Source organism: Carcharodon carcharias, chromosome 25, assembly GCF_017639515.1.
Source record: "Carcharodon carcharias isolate sCarCar2 chromosome 25, sCarCar2.pri, whole genome shotgun sequence".
NCBI classification, from domain to species: domain Eukaryota; kingdom Metazoa; phylum Chordata; class Chondrichthyes; order Lamniformes; family Lamnidae; genus Carcharodon; species Carcharodon carcharias.
In genome coordinates, this window is record NC_054491.1 from 10037875 (window position 1) to 10063679 (window position 25805).

The following is a 25805-nucleotide window of genomic DNA, read 5'->3' on the forward strand; positions in this document are numbered from 1 at the left end:
TCTGTAAACACCCCAAATACTTAATGCTCCAATGCGCCTTACCTGTGAGTTACTGAGGCATTATCCTCAATTTACTCAGTTGAGTGTCAGATCAACAGATTGCAACCTGGAAATTCTGACTCAAGCATCACACACAGAGCGAAATTTTAGCTTTCAAAAATAGCATTTGTTTTTGTGCATGGACCGATTATGTATAACAATTCACCCACCGTTCTATCAGGGTCCCACACAGCAGCCTAATGACTTTTTGCATGTTCTCAGTACATAGCCAGCTCCAGTGATCTTTCATCAGCAAACAAAGAAGATCCAATGCTACATCTGCCAAGGCTGTTTCAGAACCCTCTGTTTGAAAAGGAAAGGAAAACAAATGAGTATTACATGGTTACCATAAATAAATGAGATCATAAATAAATGTTCAAAATCAGAAAGGTGAGAACCAATTCATGTTCTCACTACATCAGCTTTAAAACACACTTCACGTTCTAGATCTAATGGACAGATTTATTATTTTTGTCATTTATTTACAATTATATATACCTATTAAGGATGGAATGTGCAGCGAATAAGGATCAGGGCTGCGTTTGAGAACACAGCTCACAAATGGCAAGGTCTTAGAGCTTTAATGCACCAAAACATTCCTAAGATGTGCAACAAATTCTTTGCTATTGGCGCCCATATTGCAAGAATTATTTTGTCAAAAACGAACTTCACACAGGGCAAACTAGACACCAAGCCAGCTTTAATAGAGGTGGTTAAAAGTTTGGTCAAAGAAATAGGTTTTATGGGGATTGCGGAAGGTGAAAAGAGAACATGACAAGATGGAGCAGTTTAGAAAGAGAATTCTGGAATGTGAGGGCATAACAGCTGATGCTAAGTTGAGGTGTAGCACTGGAGAAGTATGTTCAAATAAGGCAGGGAGCGCTGGAAAGGTCATTCAGGTGACTAACGTGGGACAGGCCACAGGTACTGGATGAGCTTGAGTTTCTGTAGGGTGAAGCTCAGGAGACCAACACGCAGGACTTACGAAAATGTTGAGACTGTAATTGCCAAAGCAGTGCATGAGGATTTCAACAGGATAGAAGAAAAAGGGGAGAGAGGAAGGCAATATTCGAAAACGCAAAATAGAGTGAGTTAGTGACAGACTTGGCCCAACTTTTGATTTTGACACAAATCCAGCTCACAGTTAAGTAGCTGCACACAGTCAGGTTCAGAAGAACCAAGTGTCAAGGGCTAGAACAGAATTGAGGGCTAAGGCACAGAATTTCTGGAGAGAACTGAACAGGATACCCTTGCTCTTGCTGATGTGAGATGGAGGACATTCTGCTCGCCCAAAGCTGGACATCAGATAGTCAGTACACAATACAGCAACAAGGAAAGAGGTGCAGTTGCAATCTACTTCATGGAGCTCAGAGATAAAAGGATTTATTTTGCACTAAGTGTTAATATCAAAAGTATGTTTATTTTGTTTTATCCCCAAGTATGTATACTTGACTCAGTTGGCAACACTCTTGCCTCTAAGCAAGAAGGTTACTGGTTCAAGTTGCACTGCAGGCTTGAGCACATATTCTAAGATGACAGTGTACTGCAGCACAGAAGGAGTACTACAAAGTGGGAGGTGCCGCCTGCCAGGTGACACGTTAAACTAAGGCACCACTTGTCTGTTCGTGAAATTGTAAAAGATCACATAACACTATCTGAAGGACAGCAAAGAGTTCTTCCTGTCTCCTGGCCAAAATTCACTCCTGAACAATCACCAAAATTATCTGTCATTCATTAATTTGTTGTATGTGGAACCTTGTCATGCTTGTCTACATAGCAGTGACTACCTTTCAAAAGTAATCCACTGACTGTAAAACATGTTGGAATGTTCTGAGAACATGATAAGGCACTATATAAAACAGGTTTATTCTTCTTTTCCACAATTTTACTAAATCAACTTTGGATTGAATTAACTACCACATTATACATGCAAAATACTAGTCATAACATATCAAACAATCTGTCAACCACTGAACTTAAAACATAATTCCTATGAAATTTATATTCTTTAATCTGGGTAAATTCAGATAATATTACACTTCAAGTTTACTAGCAACTTTCTTAATTTGCACTCAGTAGGAGTAACAGACATAAATGGAAAATGACTATTTACTGTCAAATTCTTGCCAACTCTTACAATTTTAAGATATTCTAGTAGCATCAGTCACATGTGAGTTACGAACTATTCTAAGGCATCATAATCTCCAAAAAAGTCACTGCAACAAGCAAAGAGAGAAATTTTCAGAAGGTTTAGTCAAGAAAGACGAAGAATTGATTTTTTTTAAACCTTGACACATGCTAAAGTGAAACATGGTTACTTCTGGTTTTGGGGCAGGCAAAGAAAGCATTAATACCAAGAATTCACCCTTTCTCAGATGTATTAAGCAATATCATTTTTTCCTCTTGTTAAGGAAGAAATTATATTTATTATAATCACTGCAAAACTCACATCATAAATAATGTTTTGACGAAGTAGGAGGAAATATTTATAGACATGCTTGGATTAGATCATTGCATTTCCAGTCCTTAAGAGTGGTAAAAACAGAAGTATACTTCCACCTGGTGGAGATAGGTATAGATTACAGTTCCTTAAACTCAGCACAGTTTAAGTAGATAAGGCTGTTTCTATTTTGTTGTATCCCCAAGAATGTTATTTTGGTCTTAGAGGAATGTATCCAGCCACTGAATGGCAAATGAGAGTCAACTAAAATAACAGCACAAAGACCTCTTTTTAAAGGATATGATAGAATAGTTAGAGAGAACTACTTTTTCTGGTGGGAGAGTCCAGAACACAAGGGTCACAACCTCAAAATTAGAACTAAGCCATTCAAGGGTGACATCAGGCAGTGCTTCTTCTCCCTCCCTGAAAAAGCTACTGAGACTGGTTTAATTCAAAATTTCAAAACTGAAGTTGATAGATTTTTGTTGGGCAAGGAGATTCAAGGATATGCAACCAAGGCAGGAAGCTGGAGTTAACATACTGATCAGCCATCCTCAAATTGAGCGGTGAAACAAGCTCGACGACAACAGCAACCTTTATGTATCTACTGGTTTTAACGAAATAAAACATCCCAAGGCACTTGACAGGAGCATAATAAAGCAAAATTAGACACCAAGCCACTCAAGGTAGTGTTCAGGCAAAAGGCTAAAAGCTTGGTCGAAGAAGTGGGTTTAAAGGGGAATCTTAAAGGAAGAGAGGTGGAGAGGTTTAGAAAGAGAATTCCAGAGCTTAGGGCCAGGAACAGGCACCAATGGTGCAGCAATTAAAACTGGGAATGCTCAAGAGGCCTGAATATGATGAGCGCGGATATCTTGGAGGGATGTGCAGCTGGAGGAGATTACAGAGATAGGGAGGGACAAGGCCATGGAAGGATTTGAAAATGTGGATAAGAATTTTAAACTCAGGGCTTTGCTTCATCAGGAGCAATGTAGATCAGTGAGCACAGGGGTGATGGCTGAGTGGGACTTGCTGCAAGTAAGGACACAAGCATTGGATAGTCTCAAATTTATGGAGGGTAGAAAATGAATGGCCAGACGTGCTTTGGAATAGTGAAGACAAGAGGGAAAAAGGCATGCATGAGGGTTTCAGCAGGTCAGCTGAGACATGGGTGAAGTCAGATGATGTTACAAAGATGGGAAAAGGCAGCCTCAGGAATGGGGTGGATACGTGCTTATCACAGGGTCAAAGATGACCCCAAAGCAACAAGCAGTCTGGTTTAGGCTCTGGCAGTTCCCAAGGAGATGGTTGGGGTTGGTAGCAATATAATGGAGTTTGGAGTGGGGACTGAAGACAATGGCTTCAGTTTTCCCAACGCTTAATTTGGAGGGAATTTCTACTCAAGCAGCACTGGATGTTGGATAGATAGTCTGATAATTTAGCAACAACAGAGGTGTTCAGAGAGATGGTGGTAAGGTAGAATTAGGTATCATCAGTGTACATGTGAAAACTAACCATCTGTTCCTATGTTCTATAGTACAGCTTTAGAATATGGAGGATTAAAAGCTGAAATGGAGATTTCCCCCAATTCAGTGCAAGAATAAAATTACCTCTTGAAAACTTTAGCATGAGATCCCTTCAAGGATTGTGACGGCTCTTAAATAATGCTGAATTACAAAATGTAGAATCTACTAAACTATGAATTTAATAAAAGTAATTTTAAATGGTTAAATAATTGCTTGTCAGGTTTCAAGAAGCACTAATCAGACCGACAACAATGAATGTTCTGATAAGGTTTCAAAGTAGTTCTATTCTAATGATGACTTCAATGCTTTTATAAAATCATTTGGGTTTTAAAATGTTCCAGAAAGATAATGTTAAAGAAACAATGGAAGGAACTTGAAGCGGGTTGTGCTGCAATCAGTCCTGGAACATACAGAAATAAAACCAAAATAATTTTCAACAGTGCCTAAGGAGGTCAAAGAAAATCTGGTGCATTGGTGCAGAAGAAATGGTTAAAAATGAATTATACAAAGTTTAGGCACAACATTCTCCTTAATAAACAAGTTCACTGAAATTATTAGTGTGGTAGTCATAGATATTATACCACATGTCCACTGCAGGCCTCAAAACCAAGAACTATGTAGGCTTCTACTGATACACACTGGGGCTTTCTGCTTTCCATCATTAATTTTAGTGATTTACTTGCTGGCGTGAGTAGAACAGAAAATCCAGCTACAATATATAAATAAAAGGTTTCACATCACTCCCTAGTTGAGGAAAGCAAAGCTCTGCTCATCAATGGCCAAATGTCAGTTTGCCGATTTCATCATGCTACAGATACTGCATCAACGCAAAGCCAAAATCAGTATAAAGAATTGTGTAATCACACAGCCCCAGTACTGAAAGAAACTCTATAAAAGGGTCTATTGAATACCATCTTTTGCATGTGTTTCTCATTTATAGAATGCTGCAATCCTCTGAAAATGAAAATAGCACCACTACTAAAGTATCAGGTGAGGCTGCCCTGATGTGAATTTGCTTAAAACCCCTTTGCATACTTAAGTCAGCATTTGCAGTTTAACGGTCGTCTAGACTAGATAATTTTGCCTGGTGAAGACATATGTCATCTTAATTCTTTTACTGGCACAAAGCTACATTTAAGAATTAACATTCCAACAAAATTCTTCCTGGATGGCTTAAGTCTCTATTTCTATTTCCACTGCTATGGCTGTACATAAGTGGGATCACTGTCATTCTGTAGCGGTATTACAGTCTCCTCTAGGCTGAGCCAAATCAGTGAAATTGAAATCTGAATTTCAATCTTGAACCTACAAAGGTCAGGTTTGGATTTCTTACTGCTGAACTCAGTGTTGTAGGTATGGTATGATGACAGGTCAGAGACCTAAAAACATTAAATTTGTTTCTCTCTCCACAAATGCTGCTAGACCTGCTGAATGTTTCCAGCACTTTCTGCTTTTATTTCAGTGTTATAGTGTAGCTGCAACTGATATTCATCACCAAAGCCTCCAACCCTGCACTTTGTAAGAATGTTAAATTGCATTATCAGCTTTCAACTTTCTGGGTTAATCAATATGGAGAAAATTCAAAGCAGTATGGATAGATTTGAAAGGGTAAGTTTAGTAAAGATTTTGGCTCCAAGCTAGAGATCTTATTTCCATCTTATACCTGAAAATACAAATTGAAAGAGATCCAATTCAATCAAAAGGTTAAAACATGCTTGTTCCTTCATGTTCATTTCTCTCCTCAAACACTTGTTTCAAATGAAAAATAAACTTAAGTTATTCTTTTTGCTACTTGTGAAGGAGGAGACTAACCCTAAAATCTAGGGAAATATAGAATGTTGCCCCTGATTTTGCGAGACCTTTACAGTTCTGGCAGAGATGTTATATTGAAACGCATGCTGTCACAACAGCCAGCACATGGGGCCAATTACAGCAACAGACTTTGAGTACTGATTATGCAACAATAATATTTACTGTATTTCCTCTATTACAACAATTCAAAACTACTTCATTGACTGAAACATACTTCAGAATGTTGAGGTCATGAAAAACATTATTGCTACAATTATAAGGTTTATAAGAGTATGATGTTTGGGGTTGCAGCTCTAAATTTAGGGTAAATGAAGGAGATGGGTGTGACCTGTTCTGCAGTCTGACTGATAATAAGCCTGGGTGATTTGATTGTTAGAGATCAAAGGAAGGCTTAGATTGTTTTACTGAGAAGATGCAAGTTATTTACGCTTGGAGATAATGACAATCTCTAAGTTTACCAAAGTCCCAGAAAGGTGTTGTTGGTATCAGGTTGTAAATATGTATACTGTTAACCATCCATTTATTTCTAGGATGAAAGGGAGTTGGGATCAATTATAGCTAAATAGCATTTGTACCTGGATACAAAGTTTATTTGTTTCAAGTTGCCATGGGGATAAGGGCAGAGGAAACCATTTTGAGATCAGGCTACAGGCTTCCCTATAAAATCAATGAATATCACAGACAGATAGCAGAGGTTCTGAGCAGAGAGAAAAGATGCTTAACTTTGCGAGCTACCACAGCTAGATGTGGGAGGGAGACGACCTCTCGCCTAAGAGATGCACTCTGTAGCAGTCAAAGGATTCCAGGAAAGTCATCCTGGCATGGCCGGGGGAGAAGAATTATTAGATCAGGCTTTATTGCTGGTGGTAGATTTAAGGAACTCCCCCGCGAACTGAGGAAAGCGTCTGGCGACGGTCACTCGAAGTTATTACTCATCGAAACAGGAATACGGAAACCCACTGGAAGCAACTATGGACTGCTTGCAGTAAGGACTGTAATTCCTTAGGGAGTGCAATGTCTAATAGGTGGATATCCACTTACCAAATCAGGTAACAGAAGACATACTGAGCGTCGCAACTGTTTTATTGTTAAACTATAGTTCAGTACAAATACCAGTTTTCAGTTCTGGATCCTTATCCTGTCCAGAAGCAAAACCCCCTCTCTACTGTGGGAAAGCTTAGCTCTCAAGTACAGGTATCAATTAACATCACCTGCTCTCAATTCACTCCAAAGCTTGTCCTGGTTTACTCTTAAAGGGACCTGCATTTCTAATATTGTCATGCAACGTGTGATAAATATAAAAGGGGAATGTTCCTCTCTGTTGTGTAAATTATAAGTCGTCTACAAAAAGAAAATAGTGTTTAGTCAATAGTGCTCTTAGTCATTTGTTTAGTAGAAGTTTTAAAACATGAAGTCTTGCCATGTCATTCATTCAGCCAATAACTGGAAAGTCAAATCTCTTTTTAGAAGTTATCAGCATATATAGACCCAATTGTTTTAGATATTTTTGTTATAAATTTAAAACTATCAAATAGCAAGAAGTATATCATTTTTTGTATAGCTAAGGTAGATAAGGAAAGTAATGAATTTTACCTCACTATTGAGAATTACTTCCATAATGAGGTGAGCTGCCACAAAAATAAGGTTAGCACTGTAGTACACCTTGGGCCATCAATGTATTCTCTATGTACATTAAAATACAAATTTATTACAGATTTTTTTAAAACAATGAAACAAGATGTCAAAACATTGCCTTACAAAAGAATTAAGGAATGGATAAAAAGTTCCCCAGAGGTTCAACAAATTAATCCAGTGAATGGCTGAGCAGGAAGGTCTTGGGTTCAGCCTTTGGTCTATGTTGAGTTAGTTATCTCAGTCAAAGAGGCAGTAGAAGTAGTACAACTGGCCTCATTTACCACTAGTTGAGGGTTTGGGGAGGGAAGTCAAAATCAGTCAAGATCACTCCCTCCAGCACTGACAAACAGTGGCAGCAATGTGTACCATCCACAAGGTGTACTGCAGAAACTCACCAAGGCTCCTTAGGCAGCACCTTTCAAACCCACAATCGCTACTATCTAGAAGGACAAGGGAAGCAGATCCACCACCTGCAAGTTCCCCGACAAGCCACTCACCATCCTGACTTGGAAACATATCGCCACTCCTTCACTGTTGCTGGGGAAAATCCTGGAGCTCCCTCCCTACAGCACTGTGGGTGTACCTACACCACGTGAACTACAACAGTTCAAGAAAGCAGCTCACCACCACCTGCTCAAGGGCAATAAGGGATGGGCAATAAATATTGGCTCAGCTGGCGAAGCCCATAACCCATGAATGAATTTTTTAAAAATCCCTGCCACGAATTATCATCTAGCAGACCCTGCCAGGATTGCATGTAAGTGGACATCAGATAAGACAGGAATGCATGCAGCTGTTATTTCTTCCATGTTCAAAGGTGAAGACAACCCTCACTATCAAAAGTTCCTAAAAGAATTAAAAGCCACTTTGGCAGAAGGTACCTGGCAACCATAGCCGGGCAAAGAGTCAGCCTCAGAAGAGAGGGAGGAAGTGGGAGAGGAAACAATCTAAATTCATTGCGAGTATCCAGACATTAGAAGGTTTGACAGGGGAGGGCGTGGGGTGGTGGCGGGGCTGCTGCATGTTGTCCTAAATGACAACAACAATAGCTGGTACTTGTAAAGCTGTCTTGGTACTTGTAAATCTGTCACACATCCCCATTAACTAAAAAACACAAGCTTCCTTCCTCACATTCTAATTAAAGCAAAAATATTTTGGCTATGTTTACTGCCAAGGTTTAATGAACTTTCTAGGAATATTTAACTTTTCAAAATTAATCAGAATGACATTGCTCATAGCCCTTTGTGCCTTCTTTCAAGATTATGACTGTAGACCATTTTCATTAACCATAGCCAATGCTAAAAAAAATGCACAATGCAATGATAATTTTCTAGCAATGACAATATTACTTACAGTAAAACATTTTAGTTATTACATGCTACTTTTCAATAGATACAAACAGCCTTTACAAAGTATAACATTAGTCAAATCTAAATATTGCTAAGCTAGTTCAAGTTGAGTTTAACAGATAATGGAATTTATTCAAGAACACCTTGTAAGAGTTTTGTTTTGTGTTTCATCTATTTCACTTCTGGCTTAATTTCTTCTATCTCTTCACACTTCACCCAACCCTACCTACCCTTAGAAAGTTTGCTTTTACAATCTACCTTCAGGCAAGAGCTGGAGCAGACTGGCCACCAATGTCACTTTTTTGTAATCAGAATGTGTGCTTCTAACAAATATGATCAAATTTTCCTTTCTGTTTAGTGAAGAGAGCAACATTGTGAATATTGGAAAAACTCATTCCAACCTCTGTTGGCAGAATTAAGTTACAGGCAACCCCAAGACTAAAACCCAACATAATTTTGTTTGGAAATAGAACAAACATAGACCATAAAGATTCAGAGACATTAAGAATTTCAGGGTCCACAGTTAGCCCATGAAGAAGGTGCTGAGCAAAAGCTAGGTACTTCCCCAATCTGAAAGCACAGAACTATCTACCAGGTGACCTGAGGGAGGGAAGAAATGTACAGAAGGAACAACCATAGAAGTTATATTGCAAATATAACATAATATAAGTGAAATAAAAGTGCATTTAAAAAAATCTACGAGCTGAAGATTGTTCCCTATAACTGTTCTCATCATCAGCATAAGGCAGATTCCATAGATAGGTAAGCTCTATGATCAGATATTTAGCTTTAAACTTTTAGTGTTTGGGACGTAAACACAAAAAATAGGAGCCTGAGTGGGCCAGTTTGCCCTTCAAGCCTGCTCTGCCGTTCAACAAGATCACGCTGATCTTCTACTTCAACTCCACCTTCCTGGTCCATCCCCGCACCCCTTAATTCTCTTAGTACCCAAAAATCTAATGACTTCAAAAGAAAGTATGAACATATTACTGGGCAAACTCTCCTCATATTTATTATCAAACTTAAAACTGGATGGTATATAAAATTCTACTACTTCTCATGTCCTTTCAGAAGACAGATAACACCCTACCAACCATGTCAGACACTTCTCATAACTAGCTAAGCTGATAAATTAGTCCATTTATTTAAGCAACAGTTCAGAATCTCATCCCTTCAATACTGGAAGTCCAATCCCAGTTTGCAAAGGATTAATAAAACAAACTAATCAGGCAAGTCCCTCAAATCCATCTTACAGGATTTACTTCTCAGGAGGAAAATAAGTGGCATTGTTCCTCAAAAGGAGAATACTTTCTACCACTGGAAATTTTGATAGAATTTCAATCTATAATCTTTGCTTGACTCATTGCATTCGCTATTATTTCAAAGCAACTTCTTTTGAATTGATATATTATTGATCAAAAGCAATCAGTCTTCATCCTGAAACCCATCCTAACCAGTGCAGTGCCCTTTCAATAATTTTTTCACTTTAAACAAGATATTGTGGCAGTCACTTGAGCATCTCATCTAAAATATTTGAGTGTGGTGTTTTAAAAGTTATTTCAGCTATGCAAAAATAAAGGAAAAAATTATTTTTTGTCACAGACATTCTAGAGCTTTTTTGATAGTCAAATCCTAACGTTCTTTGAAAAGATAGCTGGTAACTTTATTTGACAATGGAAGGCTGCTTCCTTCTGTATTTAACCTGCCCTGAATTAGTTAGTGTATTCGAGAGATATGGGGCTGGGGTGGAAAACGATGGAGATAAACTGAAAAAGGTAAAAAAAAATCTTGTATTCCTCGTTTTATTCATGTCAGCTTGGCTCAGTGTATAGTGTTGGAGGCTGAAGCTCTAGGTGGAGGTGCACCCTTTGGATTCATCTGGCCTGTAGGTTGAAAATTGGAGAATCATGGAGATGCTGAAAGAAGGATAAGGAATACCCCCAGTGTCCTGAGCAACATTCTTCCCACAATAAATGGTTCCTAAAGGCAAATTAATTGGTCATTTCATTGTCATTTGGGGTCATTAATGTGCACATTTATAAATATAACAATAGTTACCACAGTCCAAAAGTATCCCATTCAACAAAGTGCTTCTCAAAATGTCAGGATTATACAAAAGCAAATTTTTTTTGTTCGATAACACTTTAAAAAACTAAATAATTTACCTCTACCAGAGTTTCTTAGGCAAAGTTGATGCAAACTGTTGGATAAAATCCCAGCAATTACAAAAACATATTCTTCATTTTTAAAATGTCCTCCATGCAGTACAAAACAATGCCAATATTCTGGGTCACTTACATACCTGAATTCAAATCCTGGTGAGAAGAAGATGGCTCACTGCCTTGCAGCTTTTTGGCTGCATAATCACCTTCAACACTGGCAACCTCTTTGGACTCCTTTCCTTTCAAATTAATTTGTGTTCTTTTCAGCAGTTTTTCTTTTTCTTTGATGAAATCCTCCATGCCAGCTATGCAAAGGCCTTCTGACAACTGAGTAAAACAAAACAGTGGCACACTAGCAAGAGCTAATTTTGGTATAATCACAAACAACATACCTTCATCAAAAGTTAGGCTAATACATCATTTTCATCTGGAAAATTCAAAATGCTGGCAAGAATTATAGCAATTTACCAGCACACCTGCTTACATAACAAGAGTGACTACACATCAAGAAGTAATTTATTGAATGCAAGGCACTGTGAAATTTACTAAAGACATGATAAGGTGCTATGTAAATGCAAGTTTTTTTTTGACCTAAAGTGCATTGTTCATTCAGGATTCTTAATTAACCATTTAAGAATTACAGTATATACAGTACAATGTAAAACAAGAACATTCTTGCTTTGATACCATGTTTGATGAATTACCTTTGTTCAATACTCCTTTTCAAATGAAGGACCAACTTACAGGAAAAATCTTTGTAAAGCTACCCTTGCTAGAGTGCAATTTTCAGTTCTAACATAAGCTGCTCTATTATATTTCTCAAATATGTATGTATCTTTCAATATAAAAATTGAAGCAGAAGAATCTTAAAAATTGAGAAGGGCCATTTAGGAGTGAAATTAGGAACTACTTCTCCATATAAAGTAGTGTAGAACTCTCTCAATCAAAAGGCTGTGGATGCTGGGTCAATAGATTAATCAAGACTGAGATTGTTGTTAAGAATATCAAGCAAAACGGAGGAATGACAGGTAAATGGAGTTCGGGTACAGATCAACCTAATCTAATAATATCTGAACGGACAAATTAATGTTATATCCCACAGACAGCACCTCTTACGATATAGCAAGGAACTCACGATAAAGGGAAAATTGTAAGCATAAACTCACTAACAACAGCTGCGTGAAGCTTATGGACTACATTATCACTAAGATTGAGATCATCAACAGCAATGACAACTTTCATTTGCATAGCACCTTTAATGTAGTATTACATTCCATGGCACCTTCACAGGAGCATTAGACAAAATTTAACACCACACTGTACGAAGATATTAGAACAAGCAACCACAAGCTTGGTCAAAGAAGTAGGTTTCAAAGAGTGTTCTAGAGGGCGAGAGAGGTAGAGAGGTGGAGATTTTTAAGGAGGGAATTAGGTCAGCAAGGACAGGTGTGATGGGTGAACAAAACTTGGTGTGTGTTTGGATTGGGGCAGCAGAGTTTAGATAAGCTCAAGTTTATGGAGGGTGCACTGTGGGAGGCCAGTCGAACTCAAGATCTACAAGGGATCCGCAGAGGTCATCTAATTCAGGTACACTTAGTCAATATTCTGCACTCTTTGAAACCCACTTCTCTGACCAAGCTTTTGGTTGCTTGTCCTAATGCCTCTTCATATAGTGTGGTGTCACATTTTGTTTAATGCTCCTATGAAGTGCCATGGAATGTATTACTATGGTAAAGGTGCTACAGTTGTCATTGCTGTGGATGATCTCAACCTTAGCGCTAAAATAAGCTATGAACTCCACACACCTGTCGATAGTGAGTTTATGCCTACAACTTTCCCTTTATGGTGAGTTCTTTACTATATAGTAAAAGGTGCTACCTCTGGGATATGACATTAGTTTGCCTGTTCAGATATTATTAGATCAGGCTGATCTGTACTTACTGGTTTGCTAACACATTTTCTGTTGCCTTACACTATTAAAAAATGTTTCCTGCAACAACAGCTCCACTTTTCATTTTGGTCAATGACATGTTCTTTCAGGAGTTGGGACAAAGGATCCTTATGATTATGTTAACATTTGCAGGAGTTCCAGGAGTGACTTAATTCTTGTGGGAAGCCTCGCACAGAAAGCATGAAAACCACTGAATTAGATCACATTGAAACCTTCTAAATCCACAACTGACCATGAAGTTCTACCCCCAGTATATGTTATTGGTTTCATGTTCAGTTAAGTTTTATGGTGTGAGGCTGCCAGGCAACTTTGCTTGACAGTACCACTGGTTTCACAGCTGTTTCACTGTGGACTTCTTTACTACTTTTAAACCAAGGGATTCGTTTCTATTATACCATTGCTATAAACAAAATGAATAATAGGGAACAGAGGGTGTCACTAAATGATCCTGCATGTAGGTTATCAAATTTTTCTCATTGTGGGATAAATGGTGATAGCTCATAATCCCACACAGCCTATTTACTATTGAATATGCAAACAAATAGAGAGCATCACAAATTAATCTAGAAGAACATCACTCAAGACATACTTATGCCAACGAAAAAATGTCACTGATCGGATTTTATAATTTTACCAGTTCTTTTATCGTGTTATCATGACCACAGCATCTGAGTTTCAAGAAATTAGTCTGTTTCCAAAATCGAATGAATGATTAGAAATCTGTTACACATCAATGGTGAATTCAGCAGGTATTGTTTTTGGTATGAGCATAATGGCCCAGAATATATGGTAATACTAACAATGAGGCTGTGTGTATCATTGTTATTACTTTGTAAAACTGACAGCAATTCAGGCATCTGCCCATGTGACGTTCAACACAGAAATCCAGAAGTTGCTGTCACTGACACCCCACATCTCCACAGGATGCATTGTTGCGGGCTTCACTGATGCAACCATTAGAAATTACTGATTTGGTGTGAACTTCAACTGCTTATTGCATTATTTGTGCAATGAAAATGTTAATCCCTGTTCAATCAAGAGTAACTGAGTTTTTAATATCATGCTAAGTAATAATTACTTCTCAACAGCTGCTCTGGTTCTGAAAAACTAATTTTACAAATGTGGAGTCTCATTACCTCAAAAGAACATTTTAAAAATGCAGAGTTTTTAATTTAAATTTTTTTTGTGTGATGTTTATGCCCCAATCTTTACTTTCTGTACAATGATTTAAGTGTGATTTATATTTCTTGCATTTTACTTCCTGCTTTGCCTCAATTTGACTGGTTGGTCAGCTTATCCGCTACTTGTCCGGTTGCTGGACGTCAAAGATGCCGTGCAGAAGGTGCCAAATTGAAAATGGTGTCGGAAAAGTGGAAATCTATGCTCTCGAGCATGCTAAACGTGTGTGTGCAACCTTTTTCGAGGTCAGTGGTGAACACCGTCCCTTTACCGCTGATTGCATTCCTGCACCCTAAGCTGCAGCAGAACTTGACAACAGCACTGCACTGCACTACTGGAGGCATCATTCTTCCACTAAGTCATTGAACCTTCTTGTGCCAATACATGACAAATGTTCTGTTTTACTAAGCAGGGAGTAACCCAAGTATTCGAGATAATCCCTCACAATAAACAAACAAACCCTACCGGTACTTTGTGTCACTAAAGACTCAATGTGAATGACATGAGCACTCTATAGTGGGTCGTTTGTGGATAAAATATTGTATTAATAGCATCACCAGGGCAAGCAATAAACACCAGGATCATTTTTTCACTTCCAACTAAAACTTAACTTGTTCTGAATACAAGCCAAAACAGATTTTGTGAGATAAGTCAACACATGAAAAGGTGATATTTCATACCACATGCATTGAAACCAACAGTTTTATTTGGAACACAGAGGGAGCAAACCATCCATACTCAGTAGCCAGCTGTAATCCAGTCTGCCAATCTAACCGTGCAGGAAACAAGTTGGATTGTTGAAGAGAATAGTACTGCCAAAGCTGAAAATTGTAACTTAGTATTTGTTCCCTTAGAAATATTATATCTCAGAACTTGATTTCCAAATCGTTCAATATACTTTTCAAATTGCAATACTTAAATTTATACAACATTGGAGACGAAGCCTGTGTTTTGACCAAATCTGTATTTCTCTTCATGCATTGCAGATACTCATAAACCAACATGTGCGCACTGCAATGATCAGTAAAATCAATGTAGTCATTTTTTAATGAGTATAAAATCTACAGTGGAATTCAGAGCAAATTTGACAAGGTAACTAAGTAAAATGTTGTTGTATATGCACTATGATAGTCTTGAAGGACAGTTTATATTTATTGCACTTTGGTTAAGTGCTGAAAAGCAATAGCATTTTTTGTGCGTGTTTATCGGGTGTAACTTTTTCCAACTACTCAAATTCCAGACCTATAAAATGCCTTCTGGAAACCCTGTGATGTAATTTACAGTCTATGTTTTGCAAGTGTGATTAGCTAAAAACATATTTTAAAAATGTTAACTCACCAATATCTGGAACTCAATTAAGTTTCCTGAAAAACCATTCATAGTTACACATCATACACTTCTTCCAGGCCATTGTCAATGTAACTTCAACAGTGGCTGTGGGAAGGTACAATAGAAGAATACAGACTGCCTCAACTCCAAATTTTTCCACCCCCCCCCCTTTCTTGTAAAGCCTGGTAATGCCTCCTTGAGGATTTAACTGAGATTAGGAACTCGCCAGAAAGGGAAATTTATAGATTTAAACTCACATCTTATTACTTGAATCATTCAACACCCCACAACACACTGCATTTTTCAGAACATATTTAAAGAAGACCTCGTTATTATTTCTACCACTGAATTTCTGATTTTACCCATCTTTAACTGGTAACATATTGGAGACTTTATCTATGAAGAAAAAGATGAAGCAGGAATGAAGAAAAGGATGAAGCAGGAATGATCAAAATTTCAAAATAAATAGTTATGCCAGATATTCTCTGTAATGAGTCCAGACTGTATGCAATATTCTCTGGTTTCCTACCTATCCTAAGATATTCACATAGCCTTATCTTCCACATATAGAACTGTAGTTTAAAAGCTAGGGCAAACAATGACATCTAAATATTCCAAACCTCCAAATGCGCCTGCAGTCACTTTTCATTTCCTTGTATCCCTAACGATTCTCATTCCCTACTCACTTCAAACTCCACTTCTTTCTGTATTTGCTCCTGGGAAAAGATCTCCCCCAAGACACTTATAATAGCACTTTATAACTCCTGTCTATCCTTCTGTTCTCCCTTTGGCATGATCCTTCTGTAGTTATTCCTCTGCTCAAGCAAGCCCACACCTCTGTCTTTTATGCCTTTGCTCCCAGTGAAACAATTACTTTTTCCCACCCTGACTGCTCTCCCTTGCAGCCACCATCCTTGCTCCCTTAAGTCCAAAGGGTGCAAACTTGAACATATCTACCTCGCAACTGTTTTACCGGGGCCAAGGTAGAAGCATTCACATCGCAGCCCTGTTTCAACCAATTCTACCAACACCACGCACAGCAAGTAGTGTACACAACATTTTCAGACCGCTGTTTTGATCAAGTATCAACATCATGCCTGAAGACGGAAGTCGTCGATGTCAGAAATACGGGTCTTTTTCAAGACCGGCATTGACTGTTATATTTGCTAACGTTGAAGGGTTCTCTGTAACTCTTTCGAGTACAAACCCGTTTCCATCTGTTTCAGATGAAGTTACATTGTTTCATAGTTTGCCATTGTGAGATTTGAACTCTTGATCTTGGGGTTATAAACCCAGTACCATAACCACTTGGCTATTTAGGCCAAGCTTAAAGTCATGATTATCAGTTGAAGCAGATCATTGTAACTCTTTCGAGTTTCCATCTGTTCCTAAGTTACATTGTTTCATAGTTTGCCATTGTGAGATTTGAACTCTTGATCTTGGGGTTACAAACCCAGTACCATAACCACTTGGCTACATTATGCAATGAGTTGCAGTGTGATGTCCTCTGCCTGCAGGAGACACACAAAGGAAGTGAGAACTACCGTCCAAAAATACCAGGAATGTTCCTGGTTATTGAAAGACCTCATCAACAATATGGCAGTGCTGTATTTGTTAAGAGCTGGTTCAGTTGTAGAAGCCACTTCTAAAACAGAGGAGGACAACATCAAAATTCTAACTGTAGAGCTGAGCAAAGTAGTAGTGACCTCAGTGTACAAACCACCTGGCACAGATTTCAGCTTCTCTAACCCTGTATCCAACCTGCACAGTAAACCACAGATCATCATTGGAGACTTTAATAGCCACAGTACCCAATGGGGGTACAAGGAGTCTAACAACGATGGAGAAGCAGTCGAAAAATGGATGGACGCTAACCAGCTTAGTCTCATCCACAATCCTAAATTGCCAGCCTCCTTCCACAGTGCCCACTGGAAGTGTAGTTATACCCCAGATCTTGCCATTGTCAGTAACGACATCGCTGGCCTCTGCAAGAAGTTTGTCACATACCCAATACCACAGACACAACACTGTCCTATTAGTATCCAGGTAAATGCAGCAGTGTTACCGTCGTATCATTCAAAAGGTACTTCAACTTCAAGAAGGCCGATTGGAACAGGTTCATACGAGCACTTGACCAAAAGGATAAACGCATTAAACCATTACCTGAGCACTACAACCTGTTTGCAAAAGCTGTCCAGAAAACAGTCAGAAGGAAGATCCCCCAAGGTTGTAGAGCACACTACATCTCTGGTCTCACCAAGGAGAATGCTGAACTCTACTGGGAGTATGTCTCAATGTTTGAATCTGACCCCTTTTCAGAGGAAACAATATCTACCGGTAAGAATCTTACTTTAAGAATGGTAAGAATTTTACGGTAAGAATGTTAAGTATCTCTCAAGGGCGTCAAAACACCTGGGACACCTTGATAGAGACAACAGATCTTACAAAAAACAGCAAGAAGGCATGGTTTCTCATACGCAAAATTGGAGGCGATCCCAAGAAAGCTGCCCAACATCCAAATGTGTCTGCTAACCAAGTTGCTCCTAAATGGAAAAATCAACAAGAAACAACCAAGAGCACAACTAGATAGGAAGAAGTACCGATGACCCTGGCTTCACTGGACCATTCACCATGGAAGAGCTGGAAACTGGTATATCAAGTCTAAAACACAGGAAAGCAATTGGTCTTGACAACATAGCAATGGAGCAGATAAAGCATTTTGGACAGCAAGCAAAGAAATGGCTCCTACAATTGTTCAACCACTGTCTGGCAACACACAAGCTACCTAATATTTGGCAGAAGGCACATGTTATAGCACTATTAAAGCCTGGATAAGATCCCTCAGATCCTAAGAGTTTTCCGCCAATTTCACTGCTTTACCACACCAATAAGCTATTTGAATGCCTGATACTCAATAGGTTGCACCAACTGTAGATGAGAAGATCATTCCAGAGCAAGCAGGTTTCCGCCCCGGCAAATCAACAACAAGCCAACTGCTCAACCTCACACAACATATCGGAGATGGTTTTGAGCAAGGAATGATAACAGCTGTTGTTTTTGTAGACCTGTCAGCAGCATACAATACAGTGAACCATAGATATCTCCTCTGCAAGATCCTAGAGATGACAAAAGATATTCGCTTTACAGAGCTGTTAGAAAGCATGCTTCAGAATCGCCGATTCTATGCTGAACTAGGTGGGAAGCGCAGCAGGTGGCGTATTCAGAAGAATGGTCTTCCTCAGGGAAGCATGCTTGCACCACTGCTGTACAACATCTACACAACTGACCAACCTATAGACGGTGTCAAACGCTGTTTTATATAGGATGATGACTTATGTGTCACTGCCCAAAGCACTGATTTTAACACTGTGGAGAAAACGCTTTCTAAGGCCTTGGAGGAACTAACATCCTACTATGAAGAAAACTACCTTCACGCAAACCCATCAAAGATTCAAGTTTGTGCATTCCACCTCAGAAACCATGAAGCCAAACGCCAGCTTAAAGTAACTTGGTGTGGAGCAACACTGATGCATTGCGAGCGCCCTATCTTAGGAGTCACCCTTGACAGATGCCTCACCTTCAAGAACCACATCGAAAAGACCAAGGCAAAAATGACCGCATGAAACAACATCCTGAATAAGCTCACTAACACAAAATGGGGAGCAAGCTCGAAAACATTGCGAACCAGTGCACTTGCTCTTTGCTATTCCACTGCCAAATACACCTGCCCTGCATGGTAAAGATCTACTCATGTTAAGAAGATGCATGCCATTCTGAATGCAAGCTGCCGACTTATCACAGGTTGTTTGAAACCAACAAACACCAACAGCCTATAATTCCTGGCAGGTATCGCTCCCCCTGAAATAAGAAGAAAGGTAGCCAGCAAGAAAGAGCGACTCCGTCAAACATCAGATGAGAGGCACCCTCTACATGGTCATACACCTACACCCAGCCGCCTAAAGTCAAGGAAGAGCTTCATGAACAGTGTTGTTCCATTACAATCAACCCCATCTGAAGCCCGCATCGCCTTGTGGAAAGACCGGCTCCCCAGTCTCGAACAACCCCCAGCGATGGAAATTCTACCGGATGAAAGCCTTCCCCAGGAGCTAATTGCAACTGGGCAACCTGGAAGTGCCTTAACAGACTTAGGACTGATGTAGGTAGTTCAAAGGTGTCACAAAGCAAATGGGGATATACAACCTGCCCAACAACTTGTGAATGTGGAACTGAGCCACAGACTATGCAACATCTCCTGCAATGTCTATCGCTACAGGAACCCTGTGCTGTTGCAGATCTTGCCGAATCCAACAACAAGGCGCAAAAATGTGTCCAGTTCTGGCTGGGCCACGTATAGGCTGTCCGTGGACATGATAAGAAGAACTGTTTTATCTGTCCATTACCAAATCTGACTGGACCACATCAAGCCCTATTCTCCTCTGCCACAATTGCTCACTATTCCACAATAATCCTGGAATGCAAAACAACACTCAGTTTCTTTTCTCCACAATTAACCTATTCCTTTAACCTTTCTCCCCTGCCCGCTCCACCCTCATTTCCAAGGTGTGATTGGCTTAGGTGCTTCTTTGTCATTAGCATGGAGCTTATCAACAATAACAAGCTGTATTGAAATAGCACCTTTAACATAGTAAATAAGGCACCTCACAGGACTGTCAAACAAAACATGGCACTGAAGCACATGTGGCGGTATGAGGATGAATGACCAAAAGCTTGGTCAAAGAGGTAGGTTTTAAGGGTTGTTTAATGGAGGAGATAGAGGTAGGGACATGGAGGCATTTAGGGAGGGAATTCCAGAGTTAGCTGAAAGCACAACCACCAGTGATAGAGTAATTAAAATCAGCTATGCACAAAAGGCTAGGATTGGAGGAGCCTAGAGATCTTAGGGGGTTGCATGGCTGCAGGAAGTTACAGAGGTAGGGAGGAGCAAGGCCATAGAAAGAATTCTAAAACTGAGGCATTGTTAGACCGGAAGCCAAAGTAGGTCAACAACAAAGGACTGATGGGCGAACGGAACTTGGTGCAAGTTAGGATATGGCAGCAGAGTTTTGGGTGAGCTCAAGTTTCTGAAGATAGAAGAAGGGAAGCCAGCCAGAAGAGCATTGGAATAGTCAGGTCTATAGGCAAAAAGGGCATGGGTCTTAGCAGTGGATGAGCTGATGCAGAGGCACAGTCAGATGATGTTACAGAGGTAGAAGTTGATTGTCTTGATGATTTATCTGCTATGTAGTCGAATGCTCAACTCAAGGTCAAATACATTACCAAGATTGCAAACAGTTTGACTCACCAGGGAGAGGGATGGAGTCGGTCGCTAGGGAATGGATTTTATAGTAGGGACAGAAGACAATGGCTTCCAAGTTCCCAATATTTAGCTGGAGGAAATTTCTGCTCATACAGTACTGGATGTCTAACAAGCAATGTGACAAATGAGGGATAGCAGAGAGATCGAGAAAGATGACAGTCAGATAAGAGATGAGTGCTGTGGAACTTAAGGTGTTTTCATGTGATGTTGCTGAGGAACAGAGTGTGTAGATGAGAAATAGGCAGGGTGTTACTAATGGTGCAGGAGTGGGAAGAGAAGCCACTGCAGGTGATTCTCCGGCAATAACTTCATGGCGAAGAATGAAATCAGATGAACACAGTTTCGCCCAGTTAGACAACTGAGGTGGCGTTGGAGGAGGACGGCGTGGTCAAATGTATCACAGGTTGCGAAGGACGAGGGGGGATATTTTGCCTTCCTGTCAATTGTCTTTTCTGCAAAACTAGGTACCGACCCCTCACCAAAAAAGACAAACTTTCCTGAAGGTTTTCCCCATCCTAGCTCTGAAGCAGTCTTTCTCAAGTTCCTGTCCTATCTCTTAAAGTCATTAAACTGGCCATCTAATTTCCCTTCAAATCTCGCATGCTAGCTGAATTTGTAAATAGCTCCCTCAAGCCAGGTACTGTCCTCCTCCCTTTCAAAACTGTCATCTTTACCTCTTCCTCAAAAAATGGCCTTCAGTGCCCACATCCTTGATCTCCCTTTCCTCTCCAAAGGCTTTGAACATACTGTCACCTCCCAGGTCTGCACACATTGTTCCCAAAGCTCCATGTCTGAACTGCAACAATCAGGTTTTTGTCCTGATCAAGCGTGGGTTTCAAGAGGGAACTGGGTAATTATCTGAAGAGAAAAAATTTGCAGGGCTACGGGAAAAGGATTAGTGGGACTAGCTGAGTTGCTCTCGCAGGGAGCTTGATACAAAGGCTGAATGGCCTCCTGTGTTGTAACCATTCTAAGATTCTATGATTCTTTGACATTAACTGTGATGAAGGCCATGGTGGATTATTCCTCATTTGCTTCACTTCTCTGGAGCTTTTGACATTATCAATCACACCATTCTCCTCCAAAAGCTCTCTTCCAGTCCCCACTTGGATGACCCTAGCCTGATTCTACTTACTTATCAAGTCATAGCCAGAGAATTGTCTGCAATGGTTTCTTATCTTGCTTTGTACTGATATTAAACCCTCAACTAAAGATCCATCCTGCTACCTGGCCCCTGTCTCAGATTGATGCAGACTGTTTGCAACCTTGGCATTCTTGTGACACTGAGCCGAGCTTCCAATCCTATGTTTCAACATTCCCACAATATTGCCCATGTCCACCCCTACCTTATCTGCTGCTAAAACTGTCTTCCATATCTTAGTCACCTCCAGATTCAACTACTCCAATGCACTGCTGGCCAGCCTTTTATCCTCAATCTTCCATAGGCCTCCAATAATATAAAACTCTGCTGCCCCTATTCTAACCGGCACCAAACACCACTTGCCCATTAGCCTTATGCTCACTGACCTATATTAGCTCCTGGTCTCCCAATGCTCCTCATCTCTATGTTAAAATCACTTCAGGGCTATACACTTCTCTAATTTTGTAATCTCTTCCAGCCTTACAACACACTAAACACTCTATGCTCCCCGAACTCTGGCCTCTTTCACATATCCATTTCCTTGAATCCATCCTTTGGTGCTCGCGCCCTGAGCTGTCCAAGTGAATCCGCACTCATTGTAGGATTTATCAATGGTAAATACTTTTACATCTATGTGTATGTGAGACAGAAAGAGACACAGGAGGAAATGAATAAACAGAACGTGAGGGAGGTATGAATGAGAAACAGAAAGAAAGGAAGATAGAGGGTTAAAAAAGTGAAATATGTGTATTTCAATTGCTTTGCCTGCTTTTTGTATATTTAATCAAGACTTATTTTAAAGTAATGCTTTAACTTATGAGTACCAAGCACCATGTGATTGTTCCCCTTATCTGTTAATACTTAGACAGTAATGCACCATTAAAGATCTCCTGCCAAAAACTAATGACAGTCCTCAGTCTGAGTATCTTTTGACATCAGATCACCAAGCATGAAGGCCAAGACGTAACAAAGACGAGTTCTATAATAATCATCCGAACTCTATGGCAATTTTTCAAAATTTGGTTAATGAGTCATTTGTTGCCTTTCTGCATTTAGATGCAATCTATTCTAGAAGTCAAAGTTCTGACATAATGAGGATAAAATGCTGACAATGTCATTAGCGCAACAACATTACGTGAATCTGTCTTTACAGAACCTGATTAATACAGATTCATAGAACTATTTTATTTTATTTTCTTTTGTAGACCCATAACCATTTTGCCCACAATTATATTCAGTGCCATCTAATTAGAACTTATATATTTGGTTTAAAACATCAACCAATTGTGTCGGGGTTTTCAAGTGAAAGGGAGAAAAGTAAAGTCTCAACATAAATACCAAGAGAGAAAATGACTGACTCTCATAGCAGCATCTTATAATGCAACAGACATTAATCCCAGGAGAGTCAATGAGGACAGGAATCAATTAAGTCTGTTAGCTATGGGTTACTCCAGCTCAGTGCTGCTCTGATATCTTCCTGACTTGAAATGCTGAGTCTCTATGGGTTTGGGCAGCACTGATTTAAATTGAGACTTCTTGTAACATATGGGAATTTTGAAAAATAACCTTATTATTTGGGGATGCAGAGAGGAATAAAGAGAATTTGACATTGAAAGTACTTCACTTACAGTAATATTTTCTCCTTGATGTCAGTTTGGCTCACTATCAGTGCTCTTTGCGCCAAAACAATTGGAGATTCAAGCCACCCCATCCCCCCCACCCCAGATTTGAGCAGATAATCTAGGCTGACACTTCAAAGCAGCACCGAGGGATTGCAGAATTCCCAATTTTTTTGGATGTTCTGCCTGCTTCTTCAGGTGGATTTAAAAGATGACACGTCACTATGAGGAAGAACAGGTCATTCTCTGCGTCCTGGCCAACACTCATCTCTCAAAACCACCAAAACAGATTAACTTTTTTGTGGGATCTTGTTGTTGGCAAATCGGTTGTCACATTTGCCTACATTACAAGTAATCAGGCTCCAAGGATTACATCAAATGATTGATTACATAAACTAGGCTTATATTCAGGGAATATGGAAGATGATTTGACTGAGGTTTTTGGGATTTTGATTGTGGTATAGTAGTGTAGACTGGAGCCTAAAGTAACAAACAGACATTGATGCATTAAATGAGTCAGTGAAATTACCGCAGATAGATTTCAATGCAAGAAAATGAGAGATCATCCATTTTACACTAAAGGATAGATCTGAATAGCAATTTTATCATGAAAACCTAGGGACAGTGGAAATTTCAGGATTCACATACATGGATCGATAAAACAAAATAGGTACAAAAAAAATTAAAAATGCTAAAGGAATGTTAGCCTTTGTAACAAGAAGATTGGAAGTTTTGCTAAAACCTGGTTTGGCCACATTTGAAGCACTGTGAAGAATACTGGCAGATTACATAAACTAGGATTGTAAATTTTGGTCATCCAAAAGTCTGCTGCCTGCGTCCTAACTAACACCAAGTCCCATTCACCTATTGTCCTTGTGTTTGCTGACCGACATTGGCTACCAGTTAAGTAACGCATGAATTTTAAAATTCTCATCCTTGTTTGCAAATCTCTTCATGATCTTGCCACTCCCTGGGCTGGATTTTACACTTCCCTGCCAGCTGGTCTGAAGGCAGGCAGCAAGTAAAATTCAGCACATGGCGTTCCCCATCCTCCCCCGAGCTGTCTGAAATTTTACGGCAAGTGGGAAAGGCATCAGCCCACCCGCTCTTCGGCCTGCTGAGGCCCTCAATTGGAAATTAATGGCCACTTCAGGGTCTCATCCCACTGCTGCCAAGTATTTTACCTGCAGCGGAGGCAGGCTCACGCAATGCAGGAAACCTAGCAGCCTTAGCGACATGGGCTGGTGTCGGAAATCCTCCTTGCAGGACGCCAGTCTCATCAAAGGCACCGACCCCCTGCCCCCAACCCGCACAGGGGATTCAACTCCTTTTAATCCTCCCCCCCAGCCTCTTAAACCCAGCCCTCCACAACCCCTCAGTGAGACCCTGGCTTACCTGGACTCTTCCTCCTTACCTGTTGAGATTGTTGTAGGCCCAGCAGTTGCCAGTGCTCCTGTTGGCACTGGTGGGACTACAGAGGTATTCCAATCTGATTGCCCAGCAGCTCTCTAAGGCAGGACTTCCTTCCAAGGTAGGGCTGGAAGTCTCACCTTAGAGCAATTAAAGCTGCTCCTCGCTTTAAATTGCTGCGGAGCACTAATCTTTTAGCTGGAGCGAGGGGAGGGAAGAGACTACACGTGAACTGCGGAGCCCTGTAAAGGCCAGCCCCTTCTCTCTGTACACTCCTCCAGTACTACAATCCCCAAAGACATTTGCACTCCTCTAATTCTGGCCTCTTGGGCATTCTACTTTTAATCACTCCAGTACTGGCGGCTATGTCTTCAGCTGCCAAGGACCTAAGCTCTGGAATTCCATCTCTAAGCCTCTCTACCTTCTTTTATGATGCTTTTTAAAACTTAACTCTTTGACAAAGCTAATATCTCCTTCTATGACGTGATCAAATTTTGTTTGATACCATTCCTGTGAAGTGCCTCGAGATGTGTTAGTACACTAAAGGTGCTGAACGAGTACAAGTTGTTGTTGTATTCCCTGGAATATAGAATGTTAAGGGGTGATTTGATTGAGGATTTTAGGTTTTTGAAAGGAATTAATAGGATTGATAGAAACTTTTTCTGCTGGTGGGGTGAGTCTAGGACAAGGGGACATAACTTTAAAAATCAGGACCACGCCATTCAGAAGAGAAGTTTGGATACACTTCTTAACGTGAAAGGGTGGTAGAAATGTGGAACTCTTCCTCCATAAAAAAAGATGCTCGCTCAATCAATAACATTAAATCTGTGATCGATAGATCTCTGCCAGACAAGGGCATGAAAGGATATGAAGCCAAAACAGGAGGGTGGAGTTAAGAT

At 40.0% G+C, this 25805-nt stretch overlaps 1 protein-coding gene across 2 annotated transcripts in view; it reads right to left on the minus strand.

Annotated features, from left to right (window-relative positions):
• snx19b (sorting nexin 19b) overlaps positions 1-25805 on the minus strand; it is a 182625-nt gene that overhangs the window by 139807 nt on the left and 17013 nt on the right. For both annotated transcript variants that reach the window (XM_041174199.1, XM_041174200.1), the window contains exons 7-8: positions 11101-11287; positions 210-342 (exon numbers count right to left, since the gene is read on the minus strand). In XM_041174199.1, coding sequence (XP_041030133.1) covers positions 210-342; positions 11101-11287 — 320 coding nt within the window. The remainder of the gene's footprint in view (positions 1-209; positions 343-11100; positions 11288-25805) is intronic.